Below are 22,606 nucleotides of genomic sequence, written 5' to 3'. Positions count from 1 at the left end.
TGGAGATCGGATTTACACTCGGTGAAGACCAAATGTCACCTATACAATGCCTGCATTACACCTATTCTCTTATACGACTGTATAGGATTTTAGGCGTGCGGTGGGGACTTAGTTTGACTTAGTAAGGAATGAAAAGATAAGACGTAGGACGCAGCAACTCTTTGTTACAACTGTCGTCAAGAGAAGGTGATTCAGATGGCTAGGTAGAATTGCAATTGCTATTGGTAGAATTCCATTTTGAATTGTTGGGTAATATATCCAAAAATTAAACACGTTTTTATGATTGAATTCTACTTTATTTACATATACTTTTATGATAATATGTGCGTTTCGTCTTATTATGACATTATAAAACACTATCAAACACATCATGTTTGATAATATCTTAATAAGACGAAACGCGTCATATATGAAAATATAAATACGTTTATTGGATTGAATTCTACTTTTATTTACACACATATATATATATATATATATATATATATATATATATATATATATATATATATATATATATATATATATATATATATTATATATATATATATATATTTATATATATATATATATATATATATATATATATATATATATATATATATATATATATAAATATAATAATTATGTAAATAAAAGTAGAATTCAATCCAATAAACATGTTTAATTTTAGATATTACCCAACAATGTATGGATAATTTCTGGCACGAACGCACCCTAAAAATTTGTATCGATTTCGTAAAAAAATGGAATTAAATGTAACCCACACTTGGTATCTTATCTTCGTAAAAAATATATATATCTCCTTTATCTATACAAACCTGCCAACTAAATTTATTAGTAAGTCTAGTCTGATCTAGAATTTCGTCCGCCACGGTAGTTCTACCTCCCTAAAGTGTCACCATGCCTACCTACAAGCTCAAGTACTTCAACGTCAAGGGACTCTCCGAGCCCATAAGGTACATTTTCGCATTCGCCGGCGTGGAGTTTGAAGACATCAGGATTTCCAAGGAAGAATGGATGTCGCAGAAGAATGGTAAGCGATTTTATGCCTTATAAATAAATTGTGGTAAACATTTGGAAATACCCCGTTTTACGTTACCTCTCGATACGTCGTTTTGCGATGACATTAACTCGGCTGTCCAAACTCAAAACACAGTAAGGGACATTTTTAGTGGTATGTTTTTTTGCATTTTTGTACTAAGTAGAATCTACTTAATTGAATAATATTTAAATTAACTAACTAACGAACTATCGCGCCGCTTCCGCAGGAGTAGACAGAGAGAATATAAGACCACACCAATCTGTCTTTACAAAGTTGAGCAATATTTTTTTAGTAAAAAATACGCTATGGATAACTTAACAACGTATGGAAGAATAATAAAATAAAAACTTAATAATGAAGACAGGTAATTTAAGATAAATAAATAAACTTTTAGTAAACCAAGAAGAAGAAAATAAGAGTACGTCAATAAAATTAAAATAATATAAGTTGCTAACGACTAGTAAGGCGTAAGGGCGTTTGTCCACTACACGGAATTAAACGGAATGTTACCGTCCAGTACGTCAGTTAGCGTTTTTAAATGATGATTGGCTTGGATTGGCTTGTGCTTTTGCCCACTTTTCTTCGGATCGGAGCTCTTGATCGGTGCGTGAACACGTTGCGCGTAAATTCCATCACGCTTAACTGCCGTAGTCGTTTTTATTTAAGTAAGTATTTCATAAAAAATATGCCCCTTTTGCTGGGATATAGTACATTTTCTAGGCATTCCGAAAACATGCACAACTGAAAATTGACGATTTTTGATTTATGACGTTCTTGAAAGGAGTGTGCGATTTCTCCATAGATAATTCTGTTAATCCTCTCTTAAAATTGTCATTTTATTTGATACTTAATTTACAAAATAAAAGCATTTTTTCTTAAGAAATGAATTATTGCTAATCTTAACTTTCACACACTCAACATCAGACTCACCTCTTCAAACATTTGACTTTTTTGTAAGCCCTGGCAGTCTGATAATGTCACTGGAACGACGAAACCGGTGATATGTCAGAAAAAACAAGTGGATTAAAGTATCAATAAGTTTAACTTGTTGTATATACTTGATTTGATAAGATACCAATTTTTGGGACGTAAATAAAAATTGTTGCTAGGGTACTTAAAAATATTAATAAATGTTTTTATCAGTTACCAAGTCTCGTATCATTTGTTTAAATAAGTAATCCACCAGTTTCAAGCACACTTTATCATATGTTGCGAGCAGTGGCGTGCACTGAGTTTTTAATCAGGGTAGGGGGGGTTTTTTCCATGTAAGGGCGTTTGTGCACTATACGGAATTTTCCGTCCGGCACTTCAGTTTGCGTGATAAAACGATGATAAGCTTGGATCGGCTTGTGCTTTTGTCCATCTTTCTTCGGTTCGGTGCTCTTGATCGGTGCGTGAACACGTCGTAGTCTTTTAACGTAACTGACGCTTTTATTTTTCAAAACCGGACTGCCAGACGGTGAAATTCCGTGTAGTGCACAAGCGGCTTTAGAGCGCTCCATATTGTATAAAACATAAAAAATGCAAATATTGATTTTATTAAATTTTTTTATTTTATTCATTAAATTTTAATAATAAGTACTCTATGTATTAATTTTAAATCAAACACAGATTTTTTGAGTCTACTAAGTAGTATTTTATTAACAAAAAACACATAAAAAATTATATTGTGACAATTGTTTCGCCTTGTTAGGGCATTATCAAACGAATGTTTGATTTAAAATGAATACATAAATTAAAATGGAGTTCTACAAATTAAACGCCAAGTCAATAAATAAGTACTCTAGACTGGTACCTGAAACGTAGGACTGATCACCTTGTCTTCGTGAAGTTAAGGATAAAATTAACATTGGGTCGACCTTATGCAGTACCCTATGCACCATTCAGTGGAAACAAGGGTCAGAATTGAAAATCATATAAAAAAATCAATAAACGTTACAACATAATTTATTACGTAAAACCTTATTTTTGTAAGTAATCAAATAACCATTAGGTGGAATAGGATGATAATAGAATGAAGGACATTTATGTATGTACTCGTATACACACTACACACGTGAACTCAAGTTTTGTATGTAACAAATGGATTACCATAGCTACAAAATCGTACACACAACCAAATACCTTGACATTTTTAAGTAATGTCGAATATGACGTGTTACATAGTTACAGTATGATATACATATCGCTCACTCCTTTCAAGAACGTCATAAATCAAAAAACTTGATTTTTCGGGAAAACGTTTTTAAAGTTTAAAAATATAATACAATGCATTAAAAATAAATATCAAGCCACTTATTGAGCTTTTTACTGTGCAACAGATCTTTTTAGGTAAAACCTGAAGGTTTTTTCTCCATCTGAAAAATATATAGTACATTTAAAAAAACAATTAAACAATACCTTTTCTTCAAAATGCAAGAACAACACTTTCTGCCCTGTAGCGGGTAAATATTAAGTTAAAAATATGCCTCTTTTGCTGGGATATAGTACATTTTCTGGGCATTCCGAAAACATGCACAACTGAAAATTGTCGAATTTTGATTTATGACGTTCTTGAAAAGGGTGAGCGATATGTAATTTTGAAATCAATCAAAGCAATTTGAGTGAAGAATAACAAATTGCGATAGAAATAACTCATTAAATCGAAATTGGAGCGACCAAATGTCGAAAAATATTTTGATATTTTTTTTTACCAGTTTTTCATCATATTAACTGATGTTTTGTAGGTGATGTTTTCAAAGTAATTTATATATATTTTGTTAACAACATGCCAAAGCAGTGACGCGAGTGTTTTTGCCTAAATTTTTTACTCATCAATTACAAGAAATTAAAGGTTCCTTAAATATAAAGAGTAAATCCACTCACGAGTATAGGCTATAAAACTTAAATAGTTGAAGCCTAAGTAGGGCCATGATGAGCAATATTGCATAAGCCGTAGCTAGATTTCAGTCACTTGGACGTTAGGTAATTCAAAAACAGACAAAGCAGTGAATATTTTTTTTTTACCTAGTGCCAAATGCTCATTTGATTTACTAAACATTTTAGATAAAACGGGGGTCTAATATATGTTTTATAATGGAATTTTGTAGTGTGAATTATTATTTATTATTTGAGAAATTACACTATATAATGTCTAGCCAAACTCAACATCGGAGTTGGCGTCAATACGATACCGAGTCACATTTGATATAAGAGTGATAAGTAATTTTTCTATATTTTGTATGAAATATTTCAAGAATAACCAGCAGTATATCTGTGTACTGTTTTTATATATTTTTTTTTTTAAATTTTATCATTAATATATGTATTAACATTTTTTTTGGTAAAATTTAAGTAATGGTGGCTGTTAGAGGATTGGTTGGAAGATATTGCTTCACAGCAACAACTCTGCCAATGTATGTACATTCTGGAGAAAAGTTTAATAAATAAAAAAATGTATTTGCAAGATTACATTCATACCTTAAGAGTATTTAAAGATAATAAAAATGCCAAAGAGGTCAATAAATACACGGTATTCATAGAACAGGTGGTTTACGGTAATTTAGATTCCATACACAATACAAGCAACTGTTATGGGTCTAGCTGACGTATGTTTGCATCTACAAGACGTTCACTAAAAGATGCATACTTGTTTTGCATCTTGAGTCTTGAGATAAGCATAATTGCGATCAGGTGTTCACATGAGATGCGTCATCATGCAGCGTCAAACATCTGTCGTACAACATTCGTTCTCTTGAGTTACGGAGTTATGGTAAGGAGTATAGTCTATTGAATAATTAAAGAGACATAAAAACATGAATAACAAATACCTCAATTGGGAATAAAGTAATTTATTTAGCTTAAAATATTACATACATAAACAGGGTGTCAATTACAAACGCTCAAGTATGTAGTTTATTTGATTTTCGCTTTTATTTTGTACAAAAAGAACATACTTGTGAATCTTCGTTTGATGCCAAAGTCATTTAAAAAATCAGAAATGAAGGTGATCTTACTAACATTAAGTAGTTGACGCATTTGCAATATTACCCTGATAACTGTAAAAATAAATCTCTGCTTTGTGTGTACATAAAAATAAATATTTAATTTATAAGATAATAAAGCAAGAAAATTATAAATATCATGAGTGCAAAGAAAATGCCCGTTTACTTAGTATTTTAGTATTCTCAATTCCATTTGATTACCAGGCACTTTTTTACAAGCAAATTGATATTCCTATTCATCTGACTAAAAGCTGGTCTGAAGACATCTCCAAACAGGTGAAAGTGTCATCTGTCTAGACAAGTACATAAAACTATAGCTTTTTTTTATAGTAGCTAGTACGATAGATAGTGCTGAGATTCATTATACAAGCCGTTCCAATATCTTAGATAACTTAGTTCTGATAAAATACAATTTTTTAATGTGTTACTGAACTGACAGACAATTATTCTAAAATTGTTAGATATACAATAGTATTTCAGCAGTATGCCTGTTAAAAGTTTAACTTTGTAACGAAAGATCCAGACATCTAGCCTAGATCTTTACCTCCTTAATCCTACCCTAATACATTTAAATTTATCATTTGAGTTAAAAATTCTCATCTTGAGGGCCTTGTTTGCTTATTCATATTAATACTAATTTAGGATGAATTATCGACCTATGTAAATTTGATCCATAGATGTGTTTTGTGACATGAGTATAATAATCCTTAATGATAATAAGCGCAGATGATGCAATTAGTTTCCTGGCATCACCGTTTCCGGTCGCTTTTCCAAGTAACTCTTCACGCTGTCTTTACTCTTCACTTTATTGACAAGAGACGTCAGATTGGGGAACGGTTTCAGGAATTCCCCGATAAACGATTCTACCGTGTCGTAAAATCCGGCAAAGTAAACGTCCACCCAGGTTGGCTGAGGAAGAAATATATCAAATTAAAAACGAGGGAAAATACAAAAACACATATTTTTGGGGAGATTTTTAGGACTCCGTAAGTGCTGTACTGATCACCTTGCCTTCATTAACTCATTGCACCACTAATAAAGATGACATAATTTGTTCATACAACACACTATGTATTTAATTTTGACACATGTTTAAATTACTATAAGATTAAGACTAAATTACACACAAATAAAAAATGGTAAAATATAAAAGCATGATTTTGTTGATGTTCGCAAGCTAGATCATTATGGCTCATCCCCAAGTAGTTTTGGAAGAGTGTGTTCAGTTCAGAGTTGTGAAAGTTATTGTCAATCAGTTTTAATTTAAAGAAATTACTTCAAAGACAAAGCAGGCGAATCGCTGGCTTTGTGAGTCAGTGACAAATTGACATTGGCCGACGATTTGCCGGCTTTGTGTTGCGATGGGTTAATTAATTTTAATAGGGTGCAATGCCCTTTGTACTATTTGGAGCAGCAAAGGTTAGACTGCAAATAAGAATTTTGTTTACATGTGAATTAATTTGATTTAATAAGTATGTAGTATAAAAAAGGACTAGTTTCCAGTGGAATGCAAGAGCCAATACAATGCATTTCAAGCAATGCATGCGGCACAACAAAGGATCAACGTAATGTTATGAATTATTTCAAGGCAAGGTGAATAGTATGTGCTCCAGATTTTTGGAGTGAAATGGCATATTTTATGGGATACAGAAGATCATTACCCCTTTAAGGACACAATACAGGTGGGCAATTCACACAAAATTGTATGAGTACGGGTATGCAACCTGAAGTATCCTAGCCTATTATCCTAGTACTATTCTATTTTACCCACCTACTCTCTTTCCTGCATTAACCTTTTCGTTATAACAGTTATAGTCTTCACCTTATTCTTTACTTACAATTCAATTAAATTAAATTCAAACCCTTATCCGCACCCCAATGGTGCATAGGGCAATGCATTATATAAACACAGTGTTATCTTGATCGTTAACACATGAAGGAAAGGTGATCAGCCCTCCGCTTCAGGTACCAGTCCAGGGTAAATATTACAGTGAAAAAATCACTTTTATTTATTTGACCCCCCCTGGGAATCGAACCCGGGACCTCCAGAACGGTAGCCGAGCGTGCTGACCATTACACTAGGGAGGCGGATTCTTTACTTACATCATCTATATACTATCAAATGCGCATTTTAATCCAAGTGTAAATGTTGAGTATATTCAGTACATTTTATAATTGTTTTAAATTTTGGAATCCAAAAATGGGAAAACATCAAATATAAATTGACAATCTTTTATTCAATGACCGCCATTCACAAAAAAATTACATGCTTCATTCACAAATGTGTGAAAAGCAGGTGCAAGTCATAAATCCGTTGTGTAAATATGTAATATATGCCAGTATTTTAAATCTCCCTACAAAATTCAAGTAAAAATGTGAAAAACATAAATTTCATAGTTACATACGGTGAAGTAAACAACACAATCAGTCACGAGAATTTGTTAGTTCATATCAACAAAAAAAAAACAGAGTATATACTCAGTTTTATGTAGATTATATTCTCATATGAGAAGGCCTCAATTATAAGTTTTTTTTTTTTTTTTTTACATATTTTACATTCATTAACTTACTGTGGATCCATAGAAATATCCTTCAGAAGCAACAGGCTCAATTCTATTCAAAAAGAAATCCAGTGCTTCGTCACAGTCTTTCTTAGCCTCTGCGGTCTTCAATTGCATCAAATCACGGAATTCTAAAAACATAGTAATTAGATTATGCTAAATATTGGAATTTGATAGAATATTCATATTGATATTAATTTATAACTTGTTGTTATTTTTTGATGAATGTCTTACTAAACAAAATTTTTGACAAGATATTTATTTACATGGCAAAAAATATTTGTATTTACTTTTCATACACATAATTGCAAACTACAATTACAAAAATGTGCCCACACTGGGTTTTACTGTGATTAAAGAAAACACTTCGTTTTACTGTGTCCAGGGTACATTTTAAAATACTTATTTATAAAATTTCATGTAAAGAAAATTGTTAATGATATGAAATCAAATACAACACGGGCGAATGATGTGATCTATTTCAGATCTACCCACCTCCATTATCCATTTATGAATATCTCTTTTATACTTAGTTTTGTTATTCAATGACTATGGATAATGGAAGTTGTACAGCTTTATCGCATAATAATCAAAGTTCTTTTGACCAAAAGAAGTACTGTAGAACGGGGCTGCTTGAACTTTGATGTGTTACTTGAGCCCAGTACAATTTTTTTTATTTAGATCGTGGTATTTATCGAAGTATCGTGACAATAAGTGTCACCTGTCAGGGAAACAATGAATCATGTCGATACGTTCATTATTGTAGACCAAATAATGATTTAATTTTTTTTTGTACTGGGCTCAAGTAACACATCAAAGTTCAAGTAGCCCCGTTCTACAGTACATATGTGTTAGGTTTTGTTTGATGTTTTTCTGTGTTTTGGATTTTGTAGTTCTATATACATTATATACGTTTCCATAAGGTGTATTCGTATATTTCTTGGAATTACAAATAATACAACATAAATTAAAGTACATAAATGAAACAAGGTGTGTGTATGACGTTTTGAAAAAAAACTTTCATTTCATTTAACTAATTCTTCTGATAAAAAAGGAAATCCGTCACACAATAATTCAACATCAATAATTTTTTATCGATGCTTTGCGTCAAATATCTTTGATCCAAGAATACATACTTCCTTGAAGGTCCCTAAGATTATCAATCAGGGCTTCGAGAAGAGCTTCCTTGAATGGGTCTTCCGTAACCAGCTTGAACTTCTTTCCAAGATATCTGGCAATGGCTACCGACTGGTTGAGGACCTTCCCGTCCACTTCCAAAACTGGCAGCTTGTGGAATGGATATGCTGGAAAATTTTTACCCAGTTAAAACTGTCAAATATGTAAAATTTAAAGTATGCTTAGATTATCCCAGGCTATAGTGACAACGTTTAACAGGCGCTATACTAATGTGTAAAGGCAACTAGCTGTAACTAAAGAGGCGGCTGTTTGGCTTAACACGGCCAAAGCATTCTTATAATTGGCCTCTATCATATACAATCACAGATTTTTCTCTATCTCTTTCCTTTAACGAGATATTCATTATCCAAATAGCCGCAAAATTGTATTAATTTGATACATGTTTTGGCAAAAAGCATCATTTTAAGTTGATTATAAACTCGTTTATCTTAAAACGACTGTTTTTAACTTGCGGCTATTTGTCTTTGCACATTAGAGTAGCCGGGTTGGGTAGACGCTTGACAATTGTAAAATGAATTCGAGATTTTTTTGTAAACATCTACATGTTTATGATGTACTTTTTAAATCTATCTTCCCTATCCTTATTATGTCCCCCTCCGTATAGCGATGGTCAGCACGCTTGGCTACCGTACTGGAGGTCTCGGGTTCGATTCCCGGGGGAGGGGGGTCAAATAAATATAAGTGATTTTTTCACTTTAATATTTATTCAATATTACCCTGGACTGGTACCTGAAGCAGAGGGCTGATCACCTTTCCTTAAAAATCAAGATAACACAGCGTATATATGATGCAGTGCCCTATGCACCATCGGGTGTGGATGAGGGATTGAAGATAAGATTGTTATTACCCTACTAGCAGACAGTCTTCTAAAATAGGGCTTTGTGGGTTAATCCTTTAAAAAAGTGTTATTTAAAAAGCCATTGCAATAAATTAATTTTAAAATTCTATTTTTAAATATGTGAAAAAATGTCAATCTACTGATTACCGACACTTGATACACCTACAATAATGGCCAGTTTCCAACAGCGCCATACCTAAGATTCAAACCTCTATTTTTCTGTACCGAGTTTTGATATTCTAATGATTTTTTGCTAAAAATTGGTTTATCTTCATTCTTTACACTACGACATCTGTGAAAATATTCAAAAAGAAAATATCTTTTTAAAAAGTTGATGACAAAATAAGATCTTGGTGATCGGGTTAGTTAGACAAATATACCTGCATCTCGCTCAAGCCATGTATCGCCATATGACTTGAGTACTTGTAGGTATCCGAGAGTGAAAGAGACGCACAGTAAAAATGTTTGTTCAATCTTTTTAAAGGTTAAACATATAATGTTTTATGATAATAGTTTGTAATTTAATTACATATTGGTAATTATAATAAATAAAGTCAGTGACAATATTAAAAAATATATTTTTTGTTAATGATTTGTGGCTCATTTTATAAACTTTTATCAAAAGTGGTAAGTTTGTAAAATAATGATTAAAACCTAAAATTTTAAAAATATCGCAACTGATTGGGTTTTTGATGTATTAACAAAAATATTTACTTTATTTAAAAAAATCTTACCAGATTAAAATATACTTTATTTTACTCCTTATTAGTTAGTAGAATAATTCATCTATATTTACTACTAAAAAAAGTACATTCTAAAATATGTATACCTGGCAGTTGTCATAAAAATAAACAAATTATGAAAAATAGCAAACCATGTTTTGAATATTACATTACTAATAATTCGGAACTAATGATGTATTTGGTAATGTGTATTTGGTATCGACTCATTTCATTTTTAAAAACTTTATAAAATAATACTACTTTGTTTTTAACCACTTTTTATTGGTACTTTTCTCCAACCGGTTTCTACAAGTACCTTGTTATCACCAGGGTTAAACAGGAGTACATGTTTGATCCTGATGATGATAAAGTGGTTGGAGAATAGTACCAATAAAAAGTGGTTAAAAACTAAATAGTTTATTTTATTAAGTTTATAAAATGTGCCAAAAAGTATCTGCGAAAAACATTCAGGGAATCATTTTATTTTGATTTATTCTTTTTGTTAGTTTTGACAATACAGTCATAACACATTTATATTTTTTTAACAAATATTTTACTAATAATTTGATGTGCAATGCTTACATTCTTTCAAAGATGGCCAATCAGCTTTTGTAATCCGATTATCTTCGAATTCAACATCTGCGTAGGCAAATATGAACCTAATGGATTCTGCTAGCCCTTTTACGTTGAAATATGTCAGTTTCATTTTGGAGTCGGCCATTTTGAAATGTATCTATAATGCAATATAAATCATAAATTCACACAATGCCTTCACCATTTTATATACAGTAGAACGGGTGTATTTGGTCTTCAATAATGAATGTATCGTGACAAGTCGCTCACTCCTTTCAAGAACGTCATAAATCAAAAATCGTGAATTTTGAGTTGTGCGTGTTTTCGGAATGCCCAGAAAATGTACTATATACCAGAAAAAGCGGCATATTTTTAACTTAATATTTACCCGCTACAGGGCGGAAAATGTTGTTTTTGCATTTTGATGAAAAGGTATTGTTTAATTATTTTTTTAAATATACTAAATATTTTTCAAATGGAGAAAAAACCTTCAGGTTTTACCTAAAAAGATCTGTTGCACAGTAAAAAGTTCAATAAGTGGCTTGATGTTTATTTTTAATACATTGTGATTTCTTTTTAAACTTTAAAAACGTTCTCTTGAAAAATCAAGTTTTTTGATTTATGACGTTCTTGAAAGGAGTGCGCGAAGTGTCACCTGTCAGGGAAACAATGAATCATGTCGATACGTTCATTATTGTAGACCAAATACAGATCTAAATCTCTTTTTTGTACTGGGCTGAAGTAACACATCAAAGTTCAAGCCCCGTTCTACAGTATTGATTTTGATACTTCTAAATTCATGCAACTATGGACTTGCCCCTTATCTAAGAATCTAATAAACCTTGTCACTTAAATTAATGAATATATCTAACTTTTACAAAACACAATGTAAATAGAAGTATGTTTTAAGAAAAATATATTAAAAAGGATGGTTAAACTGGTGTTAATTGCACTTTCAAGTGTATGACAGGAAATACAGAATTAATTCTTAATTATTATAATACTACATATATATACGATAACACAGCATACAATACTCATTTACAAAATATAACAAGAATAAATCGATATTCTTTTAATAAATATTAGATTAAATCAAAGATGAAGTTTTAAAAAATCATGTAAAAAGAGAATATGGTTTTTTTTAAAGTGCTATGTGTTGTTGAGTAGGTAGGTAATGACTTATTTTTATGTTATTTTTTAAAGCAATAATAAAATGACAGGGTTCACATGTTATTTTGGTGCATAATTTTGTCGTAAAAACACCGGTCACAAATTCAAAGTTGGGCAATAAAATAATTCCGACTCCGAGGATGAACCGGTCATTCTTTTTATAGCGTCTGAGCATTCCATAATCCATAATCCATCGGATAAACATCCGAATAAGTAAACAAGCTTCGTCGTGTAATCACCTCTTACTACCGTGCGAGCCGGCAACGCTCTCATAGTTTATTTGACAAGAAATTAGCGCGAATATGTTAAATTTTCATTCTAATTCTAACATATATTGATATTCTGATTGTATCCAAATTCTCCGTATCGAATGAGGAAATTCAACTTACCTTATTTTTACTTGTAGAAACTTCTAGTTTACCCGCCCGAAACAGAAAAATTACGGAACGTCACTCGCAACTAGCAACCAACTTCACGTCAATAGTGTAACTACGGATTGGAGTTATAGAGTATTATGTCCATTATCTATCACTCGGAAATATTTGAAAGGGATAAATATAGATGTACAAATAGATTTTAGTTACGATGTTGGTTTATTAGCTAATAAATTAATATGAAAAATCACAAGACTATCGATAACATTCTTATTAAAATCTGTAGAGAAGAAGAGGCACAAACAGATCCCTAGGATCTACAAAAAGAAGAAGATGAAGATATTTGAATAAAATAAAAAACGTGCGTTCGCATACATCATCAAATTTCCGTCATCGAACGTTTTATGACGTCATATGGTTTATTGTCTATGGTTTATAGAAATGTAAAAGTAGTAGTGTGGATTGTTCGTTTACCACTACACTACCATTTGTGTTATACAAATATGAGGAAAGGGGGAGAGGGGGTGGGTTTTCCATAAATATCAATAGAGCTGCCAATAATTTAGCAATGTTACCAATATTACAATAAGTCCATCGTTTCTGTGACGTCATTCATTACCAACGTACGAAAACAACATATTTACGAGGGCAAATTTTCCACAAAAAAATGATTATATCGACTGTTATAAACATAAAACGAGTATAATACAATTCTTTATGAGTTGAGTGTGTTAAATTAGATATTCCTCACGTCTGATAATGATCCATTATCCTCGTATTTAGAAAACCGTTAACTAATACTTATAACAAGAAGAGAAGAAATGCAAAAGATTTATTTTTTACTTTTCACAATTTACTTACCTAATTAAAATTCCCAACTTAGTCTGCCTACTTACGAGTAAATGTAGTTTTGTGATGAGGGTGCTACCGTTCTGAAGGTCCCGAGATCGATTATTAGGGTGAAAAAAATGTCTGGTGAAGATGAAGCTGAAGATGAAGAGAAAAGATGAAGCTGGTTTCTTCCCTCAAACATTAAATTAATATCCGTTCTGTAGGTCTCAAGATCGATTCTTAAGGTGAAATATAGTTATAACGGACTTATTCTCTGAAACATTAATTTAGTATACTCAACTAATACCCACTCGAAGAGCAGAGCTGATGACTACGCCTTTATGAGATTAATGATTAAATCAACACCGCGTTGATTCGATGTAGCATCTTATGCACTATAAGGTGTGGATTAGTGTCAGAAGAAAGAATATTTTCAACTTACCTTTATCATTAAGGCGTTTCGATGAACTAATTCCCAAATAAAAGCATGACTTTGTAACGAAAATCCCAAACAAAAATGGATATACGGAACGTTACCGCTAATTTGTACCACAACAAATCAATTCAGACGCAATCCGATCGGTTTGGTTTATAATTGATAAATAAATCAATGATTATTAATGCAAATATTACAAATAATTTTGCAAGTTGTTCTTCTATCTCTGGAATGTGTGAACACTTTAATAATTATACTTGTTAGGAATGAGTTCTGACAACGAATTGTGGACATAGGTTATTATAGTTTTAATGCGATGATAATTAAAATGAGTCATCGCCGACTTAAAAAAATACTTTGTACAGATTGCGAGCTGTTGCTAATGAATTAACCATACAGACGAAAATATGACGATGTAGGCACCTAATTATATTTTTTAAATATATATCTACCGCCTACTTAGGTTTATACTAAATAGGTACCTACTTGTATTTTGTTAACTGGTTTATGTGGCAGCGGATTTTAAGTAGGTACTTTTAAGAACCTATTTTCATACTTAGCTGCATATCTTGTGTTGGATTTTTCGCTACCGTTAAAATTTTAACAGAATTAGAGGATACGTCTTATAACCGGTAAATTAAAATGGGAAATTAGGATGGATTCGGTTGAACCCACATATATTTTTTATTTAATGGTGTGACCATCAAATGATGTCTGCGTCGATATTAAAGTAAATAAGTAGGTGCCTTTATTATAAACTGTATTTAAAAAAAAACAATCACATCCAAAGCTATTTTAGACATTTATTTAAATGTTTCGATGTAGAGAAATCAACAGGTTACATTCACACGGTTTGTTGATAAATCAATATTTTATTTCTTTGTTTCAAATCATTTAAAATACATCTTCTGGGCGGCTCTCTATCCACTTCTTGACATTGTCGTTGTTCTTAATTCTGTCGACGAGAGAGGTGAGATGAGGATATGGGAGAAGAAACTCTCCAATTTTACTTTCCATGTATTCGGTGGTTCCCAAAAAGATTAGATCCACCCAAGTGATCTGGAAAGAAACAAAAATATGCAGTGATTTGAAAATGGGCTGTCTTGTCTCTCTGGTCCATTTGAAGCATCAACGAGCTGGCAAAGGGAATTTGAAGAAATTCAAATTCTTCTCAAGGGTATAACACAAATCACGATAGTATCGATATCGGTACAGCAACGTTAACTTGATGAAAAGAAGTATAGATAATCGATTTTAAATCCCTCAGTAGTTGAAATAAAGTGAGCTTACCAACACGATTTCGATAGTTTTTTTGTCCTTGCAAAATATTGTATATCAAGAAGGATTGATCATAAGTAATCAACTATCGTTATTTTAAAAATGTAACAAAATTCACATGAGAACGAGGAAACACTTAACATTTAACCACCTTACAGTCGGATTTTGGCGAGAAAATTCGTCGGTGCAGGAAATCATCACCAAACAACTCAAAACAGGACTACCTTAACACTTCTCGGGTTAGTCAATAAAAACAATCACTAGGACTCATCAATGCAATACAAACTCCTTGCCCGAGTTACGTTCGGGATAAACTGGCAGCTGGTTAATAAACGGAGAGAAAAGTAACTATTATTATAAAATAAACAATGTTTATGACAGGAAAATATACTTTGTTGCCCCAGAATTTGAAACACGGCACTCTGATGTCTTTAACCTATAAGCTGCGTTTTATTCTCGATTTTATTATTTCAACGTATCGAGATATCGAACAAATTTCGTGCCCCTCTATAGTCGATTGTAAAGCTTTCATCTCGGTAAGACGGGCGGGTTTCATTAAATTGATGTTAGAGGGTATTACTTCCCTTTGATTGTAAGATTTCGTTAATATTCTTTGTTCATACAAGTGTTTTCTTAGCTTAGGGGTAAAAGTGTTTGGCAGGACATCAAAAGACCCTGGTTAGAATCTTGGCGTAGGGCAGTTATATTTTCCTACGAGATGATGAATTCATATCGTCACGATGATCGATAAAAAAAACATTAAAATTCAATTAATAATAACAATTATAAAACGTCAACATGACAGTACCTTGCATCCGTATATGCATCCTTTCAATGCAGCTTCTTCAGCTTTAACCAAAAAGTACTCCAAAGCTTCTTTCATTTCATTTTTAGCTTCGGTAGTATTTGCTGTCAATGCTGCAGTTACTTCTATTAAAAAAAGAAATATGTATTTTGTTTTAAAATCCAAATCCTTTTTGCATTCTTAAAATGTAATTATTATATAGCAGTTTACCAACAAAGATTATGCACCTATGTAGTTTTCTGTGAAATAGCCTGCTAAATGTGCATTTGAAAAAGAGATAAGGAGATTTTATTTCGTATTATATATGTTTTTCTTCTAAATATTAATTTTCCGTTATATCCAGTGTTATCGGATCAAATTTGTTTTTCAATAAATGAAATTCAAATCAGTTCAAAAACTGAAGAATTATCTGTTGCATTAAGTTTTGGGGGTTTGAATACATTTGACAAGAAAAACCAATATTAAAAGAGGTTCATCAATCAATTATCCTGTCGATTAACTACTTTATGCGTTGAAGGAAGATATCATCGATTTATGTTCGATGAGTTATCCAGCGTATGAGTGATTTTCTTAAAGATATTCATATTGATCTGTGATTTTCTTACGATTTAGCATCTATTCATTAGTATGTCTGTTTTTTTTTATTCTTCTATTTTTTTGTACAAACTTATTTATTTTTATTTTAAATCACACATAATAATAAGATTCGTTTTAAATCGTTTATTGTACATATATATATTGTCTATCCACGTATAGGCTTTGCCAACGTGGGATTTTTGGTTTATGTTTAAAATATCGTAGTTGTACAGGAGAAAGTGACTAACTAACAAAACGTAAAATGTTCAGGAGGGACATTTAATTCACCTTTGCTTGGCAAGAAAATAAACATCAATATAGTTAGTCATTTTTAACAAGTCAATATATCATTATTCCAAGTTTAAAATCGCTTGGGGATTTTTTCAGGGCAATATTAAGCTATTAAGATGTCAAATAGTCAATAATCAGGTTTTTGTAAAAAAATGGACTTAAATGGACACCAAAAAATGATAATAAGTAACAAAAAACACAAAAGGTTTATTGAATTAACTGGTTGCACACCCAAAGGTGACATTTAATTATTGAGAAAAAGGTATTAAAATCTGTTTATTATTATTTTCACTTACTGACTTGAACATCCTTGAGATTGTCAACAAAGGCTTCCTGCAGAGCTTCGTTGAAGGGACATTCGGCCACCAGCCCAAATCTCTTACCGAGATATCTGCAGATGGCGACAGATTGGTTCAGCTTCCTTCCATCGGCCTCGAGGAGAGGCAATTGATGGAACGGATAAGCTGCGCAAAAAACGTATGATTGGAAAAAATAAGTAATTGAATTATCTGAAATAAATTCGTTAAAAAAAAGAAAAAAATGCACATGGCAATGAAATGTGACGTTATTAACGCCACTAATTCGAGTAATATAACACAAATTTCCAGGAACAAACAGGAAATGGACTTTTCTCGCGCTAAAAATGCTTCCTTAACCCCTAAAATGTTTCAAAATGGTCTTCTATTATGACGTAAACTCTTGGAATTTCAGAATTCAGATCAATTTCAGACATCGTTTATTTTTCCCACTATTTTTTTTCTAAACACCTTAGTGAACCTTATAAAGTAAAGTAGGAACCTTATAAAGTAAAGGAGAGTATATTCGTCAAATGGGAATGGATGAACAGAACAAGGGTGGCCTAAAAAGACTTGACACGGCCGAATCCGAACCTGAAATCTGGTCGTATCAAAGTCCACACATACAGTCATACATGTCTTGATATGTATGACTAGATGTGTGGATATAGAGAACGGTATGAGTGTATTTCAGGATTTTTTAAAATTATCTAACGTCCAGGTGATTCTAAAATCTAGCTACGGCTTATACAGCACCGCTTATCATGGCCCTACTTACGCTTCAACTTTATAAGTTTCAAAGTTTATTCCTATTTAAAGTTACTTTGATTTCATGTGATTCATGAGTGAAAATTCTAGACAAAAATACTCACCATATAGTTAAAGGTATGATTTTAAGCAATTCAATGATCTTAAGTATTTTTTTTTTGACATTTCAACATAGTTGAAGAAGAATATGGAAGTCTGGGCATTTACATAAATGCCTAGACTTCTATATTCTTCTTCAACTTTGTTGAGATGTGAAAAAAAAGAACTCCTATAATCGGAGATAATCCAGATTTGTGAACAAGTATTTGGAAATTTCTCACAAATATTTTAAGTTAGTAATGAAGTATGACGTAGGCGTATGATTTTAGTTCCATGATCTTACTTGTGAGTTTACAAGGGATATGAATTTACGTATTCGTCAGGACATAAGAGAGTGGCGTTCCATCATTTCTGCCTACCCCTGCAGAGTTGCAGAAGTGGCGTGATGGTAGTAATAATAATAATAATAATATATTTGGTTAATTTGTAAATCGCCATTTTCGTAAAATACAACCTCAAGGCGCTTATAAAGATTTTTTATTGTAACTGCAGACAGTTGGTAGAATTCCATTTGAATTGTTGGGTAATATGTCCAAAATTAAACAAGGTTTATTGGCATTTCATCAATGATGAAGAAGAATATGGAAGTCTGGGCATTTCGGGGCTGACGACTGTCATAGGCTGGTTTAAGTGATCACTTTACACACGTGTAACATTCCTCAATTCTACCCATTATTGACAACCACACTACTCAAATTCTTGAAAGTTCTATATATATGAACCAATTTAGAAACCTGTTCTTGATTCACTAGAACTTCACTAGAGACATCTATTGGTGAGATGTAAAGAAGCTTTTTATTAAGCAGAAACTCTAATATTGTCAAAAAATAATATGAAAATAACTCCTGTAATTGGAGATAATCCAGATTGTGTGAACAAGTATTTGGACACACTCAAAATGTTGTAAGGTTTATTGGATTGAATTCTACATTTATTAATGTACATGTTAATACGTGACGCGTTTCGTCTTATTAGAGTGTTTGATAATATCTTAATAAGACAAAAAGCGTCACGTATTAACATATACATAAATAAATGTAGAATTCAATCCAATAAACCTTGTTCAATTTTGGATATATTACCCAACAATTCGCTTATAAAGACTTAGATAATAATAGAATGATAATGATAATGGTAGATAAAAAACAAAAATATTAGTAGTTTTGGTAAATTAGAATCTTACAGTCCTTGAGGGTGGGCCAATCGGCTGAGGATATTCTGACGTCATCGAAATCAACGCCTGCATAGGCGAAAATGTACCGGATGGACTCCGCCCTTCCTTTGATGGAGAAATACGTGAGCCTATATTTGGAGCACGCCATTTTAGCACACGAAGAGTGTTGCAACCGGATTAATAAACAAAATCAGTTGTTTTTCTACTGCTTCTTCCTTACTGAAAGAACGCCGCAGAGGTATTGATTTGAATATGTGCTTCAGTCGGTGTATTTATATAATGTAGTTATAAAGGTATATATGTATTGACATTCTTGGTTCCTAATGACAAATGGCGTCACAAACATTTTGTTGATATGTTTCAGAATAATTTGTATGCATATATATATATATATATATATATATATATATATATATATATATATATATATATATATATATATATATATATATATATATATATATATATATATATATATATATATAATATATATATATATATATATTTATATATTCCTTCATTAATTCAAACCCTTATCCGCACCTCAATGGTGCATAGGGCACTGCATCATATAAATGCAGTGTTATCTTGATCATTAACATGAAGGAAAGGTGATCAGCCTTCCACTTCAGATACCAGTCCAGGTTAGTATTGAATAAATACATATATATATATATATATATATATATATATATATATATATATATATATATATATATATATATATATATATATATATATATATATATATACATATATATATATATATCATAGTAAAATAAAATGATTAAGTATAGTGCAGTGCAAACTTATTAGCCAAATAACCAAATATGCACATAACAACTATTTAAAAAAAATGAGAGTCAAATCTCCAAATTTCAAGTCCCAAATATAGAATCCATTTATAAAAAACCGCAGTTTTTCAAATACTAAAGGGTGACAACTATTTAAATTTAACAAAAAAATTATCATCGAGATTCTCAAACGATTTTTCTACTCCAAAATGCAACACCAAGCAATTTCAGCAAAACTTCAAATATTTGGCAATCAAACATTTCAATAAACTCCATAAAGAAATAAAAAAAATAGAAGATATAAAAATCCTTAAGAAAAAAATTAAAGCTCTATACATTTAAATCTTTAAAAAATATATATATAAAAAAAAAACTATTATATATTTTATTATATAACATTAAACCACGAGTGTAAGTCCCTTTCCAAGCACAAGAGCACAGACTCTTTTATGGAGAGGCACAGCGAATCGAAATATAAAAGTTCTCCATATGTATAAATGAATCAAATGTTATTATGTTATAAATAAAAATCTAAATATATTAAATGAATAAAAAAAAACTGTTTAAAATTTTAATAAACCTTCATTATAATTTAAAGACATTTTTAAATTACGGGTTCACTCAATAAAATTTGATTTCACACATTTTAACATTTTATTCAATGACGAAAAACCTTTTGAAAGTAAGGTTTCCATAAGAACGCCAATGTCCTTGCCTCTCCTTTCAAAGTTTGATGCAGTCGGGTTTGGAAGTTGTTATTTTTAATTTTAAGCACGTTTCCAGGTTGTCATCAATAAGATGATTTCTCAGCTTGCTTTTAATAAGGTTCATGCTTAACAAATATTGTTCGCGTGAATACAGTCGAAGAGCCTTCTCGCGGATATTTGTACCGGAGCCCTTGATAGATCAAAGAGCCACATGATGTTCCGGAGCCATACTTTGCCGACTTATGGTATATGGTATGTTGTTATTTAATAGTAAAAACATTGGTAAAAGTGTATGAAATTATTAGTCGTAAAATAGTTTGGAACCCATGTCGGTTCTTACCACAATTTGTGACGCATGTCGCTTTGTTGATTTTAATACTCGTCATTAGGGGTGGGTACTAAAATCAATTACTCCGATATTATGTTTGGATATGCAGGGGCAGGGGTATAATTTAATACGATTTTAAATAATGGATGAACTCGGACGATGCCGAATGTTGTTCGACAAATAATATTTCTTTATTAAATATGTAAATTGAATTAACTCTATTATAATGAACTATTATAATAATTGCTACAGCATGCCCGGTAGTAATTATTTATCGATTTAATATTGGATACTTATTGGAAAAAATAATTCGATTGAAATATTATTACGTATAGAAATGTATGATTTTACCTTCCGATGGGAAATCAGGGCCTATGAAACTTCTTTAATATATTTATAAATATATGAATTACTGGACACCTTTTATAGCACACTTTTCGTGAAAAATCACCTCAAGGGTTTCAATCAACCGCTTTATAATATATAATATATATGCAGGGTGTCCCATAATCCAACGTATTCCATTTAAGGATGTTAGGCCAGGTTAAGACTCACCAAATAATAATAATATGACCTCCATAAAAATGCCTTAATTTTCGAGATATTTCCACTTTTATGAATATCCCGAAAATCTACCCCTTAGATCAGTTATTTGTGTTCCACTTCATCAAAATTTCATATTTTAGGATTTTAATTTATGTTTCACAATAAAACACAACAATTATTTAATTTAACATTAACATTTTCACTTTACTAAACCAAAGCAATTGTTTACATCGGAATTCCTAAAAAATAAAATAATTATAAAATCAGCTTAATAAATTTTGCATTAATAAGGCAATATCTTTTTTTTTAAAGAAAAACCTAGTATATTATACTGTTTTTTGAATGACATAAATTGAACATTTTTTTAAATAACTAGCCAGGTTAGCGTGATATATATTTTTTTCCGGGTGAAGAGTCAAAGTTCCCAGAAGATATATTTTTTAATTATTGACCGGGCATTAATATGTATATTTTTTCCGCCAAGGCAAGCCAATTTTAAATATATATATATATATATATATATATATATATATATATATATATATATATATATATATATATATATATATATATATATATATATATATATATATATATATAATATATGTATATAAATATACATATATATATATATTTGTGTATATGTATGTGTGTGTATTCAAATAACTTTAATGTTTGAAATTCTCTGAACCTTATTAGGATGGGTTCGGAGAATATTTTAAAGTTTGCATTTAAATGGATTAATTCAACTGATTTTATGAGATTTTGTATGTAACTTGTATATCTCTCCGGATTTTTACGAGCGTTTAACTAAAGATGCCTATCAGTTCATAAAGTTTCATTTTTTGATTTGATATGTTCTTTTTAATGATTTTTTTTGTCAAATTATCAAATCCAGATTTTTCATGTGAGCAATTTCTTTCATCCTTATTTGAGTATGAGTATTATTTGAGGCTTCAGAGTACATGTATTTTTATTATTATTAATATTTTTTGAATAATGAGTTTAATTTTTTAATTTTGAACACACCCGGATAATTTTTTTTATTGGTTTTTACGGTATTTTTTAGTTTAATGCTCTTTGTGAGGATATTCAATTGGATATTAAAGACCTTTTTAAAGCATGTAATAGGAAGTCCATTACACAATTATTAAAGGCACAAGTCTAATCTCATTTATTCCGGAGCCATGAGATCTGTCTTCTGCTCACAC

At 31.1% G+C, this 22,606-nt stretch overlaps 1 protein-coding gene across 1 annotated transcript; it reads right to left on the bottom strand.

Annotated features, from left to right (window-relative positions):
• Positions 1-4,938: 4,938 nt before the first annotated feature.
• Positions 4,939-19,194, bottom strand: LOC148304439 (uncharacterized). The gene is made up of 8 exons (XM_088268303.1): positions 19,030-19,194; positions 16,980-17,147; positions 15,820-15,941; positions 14,637-14,792; positions 10,929-11,079; positions 8,726-8,893; positions 7,599-7,720; positions 4,939-5,937 (listed from the first exon to the last, which is right to left on the bottom strand). The coding sequence occupies exons 1-8, from the start codon at positions 19,166-19,168 to the stop codon at positions 5,764-5,766; spliced, it is 1,200 nt and encodes a 399-aa protein (XP_088124429.1). The 5' UTR covers positions 19,169-19,194; the 3' UTR covers positions 4,939-5,763.
• Positions 19,195-22,606: the final 3,412 nt, after the last annotated feature.

This window comes from Brachycentrus maculatus, unplaced genomic scaffold (genome assembly GCF_059751285.1).
Source record: "Brachycentrus maculatus isolate JH-2025_06_01 unplaced genomic scaffold, ASM5975128v1 h1tg000317l, whole genome shotgun sequence".
NCBI classification, from domain to species: Eukaryota; Metazoa; Arthropoda; class Insecta; order Trichoptera; family Brachycentridae; genus Brachycentrus; species Brachycentrus maculatus.
Note: the sequence above shows the minus strand (reverse complement) of the source record. Positions and strands in the feature narration are given on the sequence as shown.

Coding starts and splice junctions, on each gene's coding strand:
- LOC148304439 (XM_088268303.1), bottom strand. CDS start 19,168: ATGGCGTGCTCCAAATATAGGCTCACGTATTTCTCCATCAAAGGAAGG. Junction 15,942..16,979: donor TCTCAAGGATGTTCAAGTCA/GTAAGTGAAAAT, acceptor TTTTTTTAATAG/AAGTAACTGCAGCATTGACA. Junction 11,080..14,636: donor TAGAGAGCCGCCCAGAAGAT/GTATTTTAAATG, acceptor ATTGCATTATAG/ATACATTTCAAAATGGCCGA.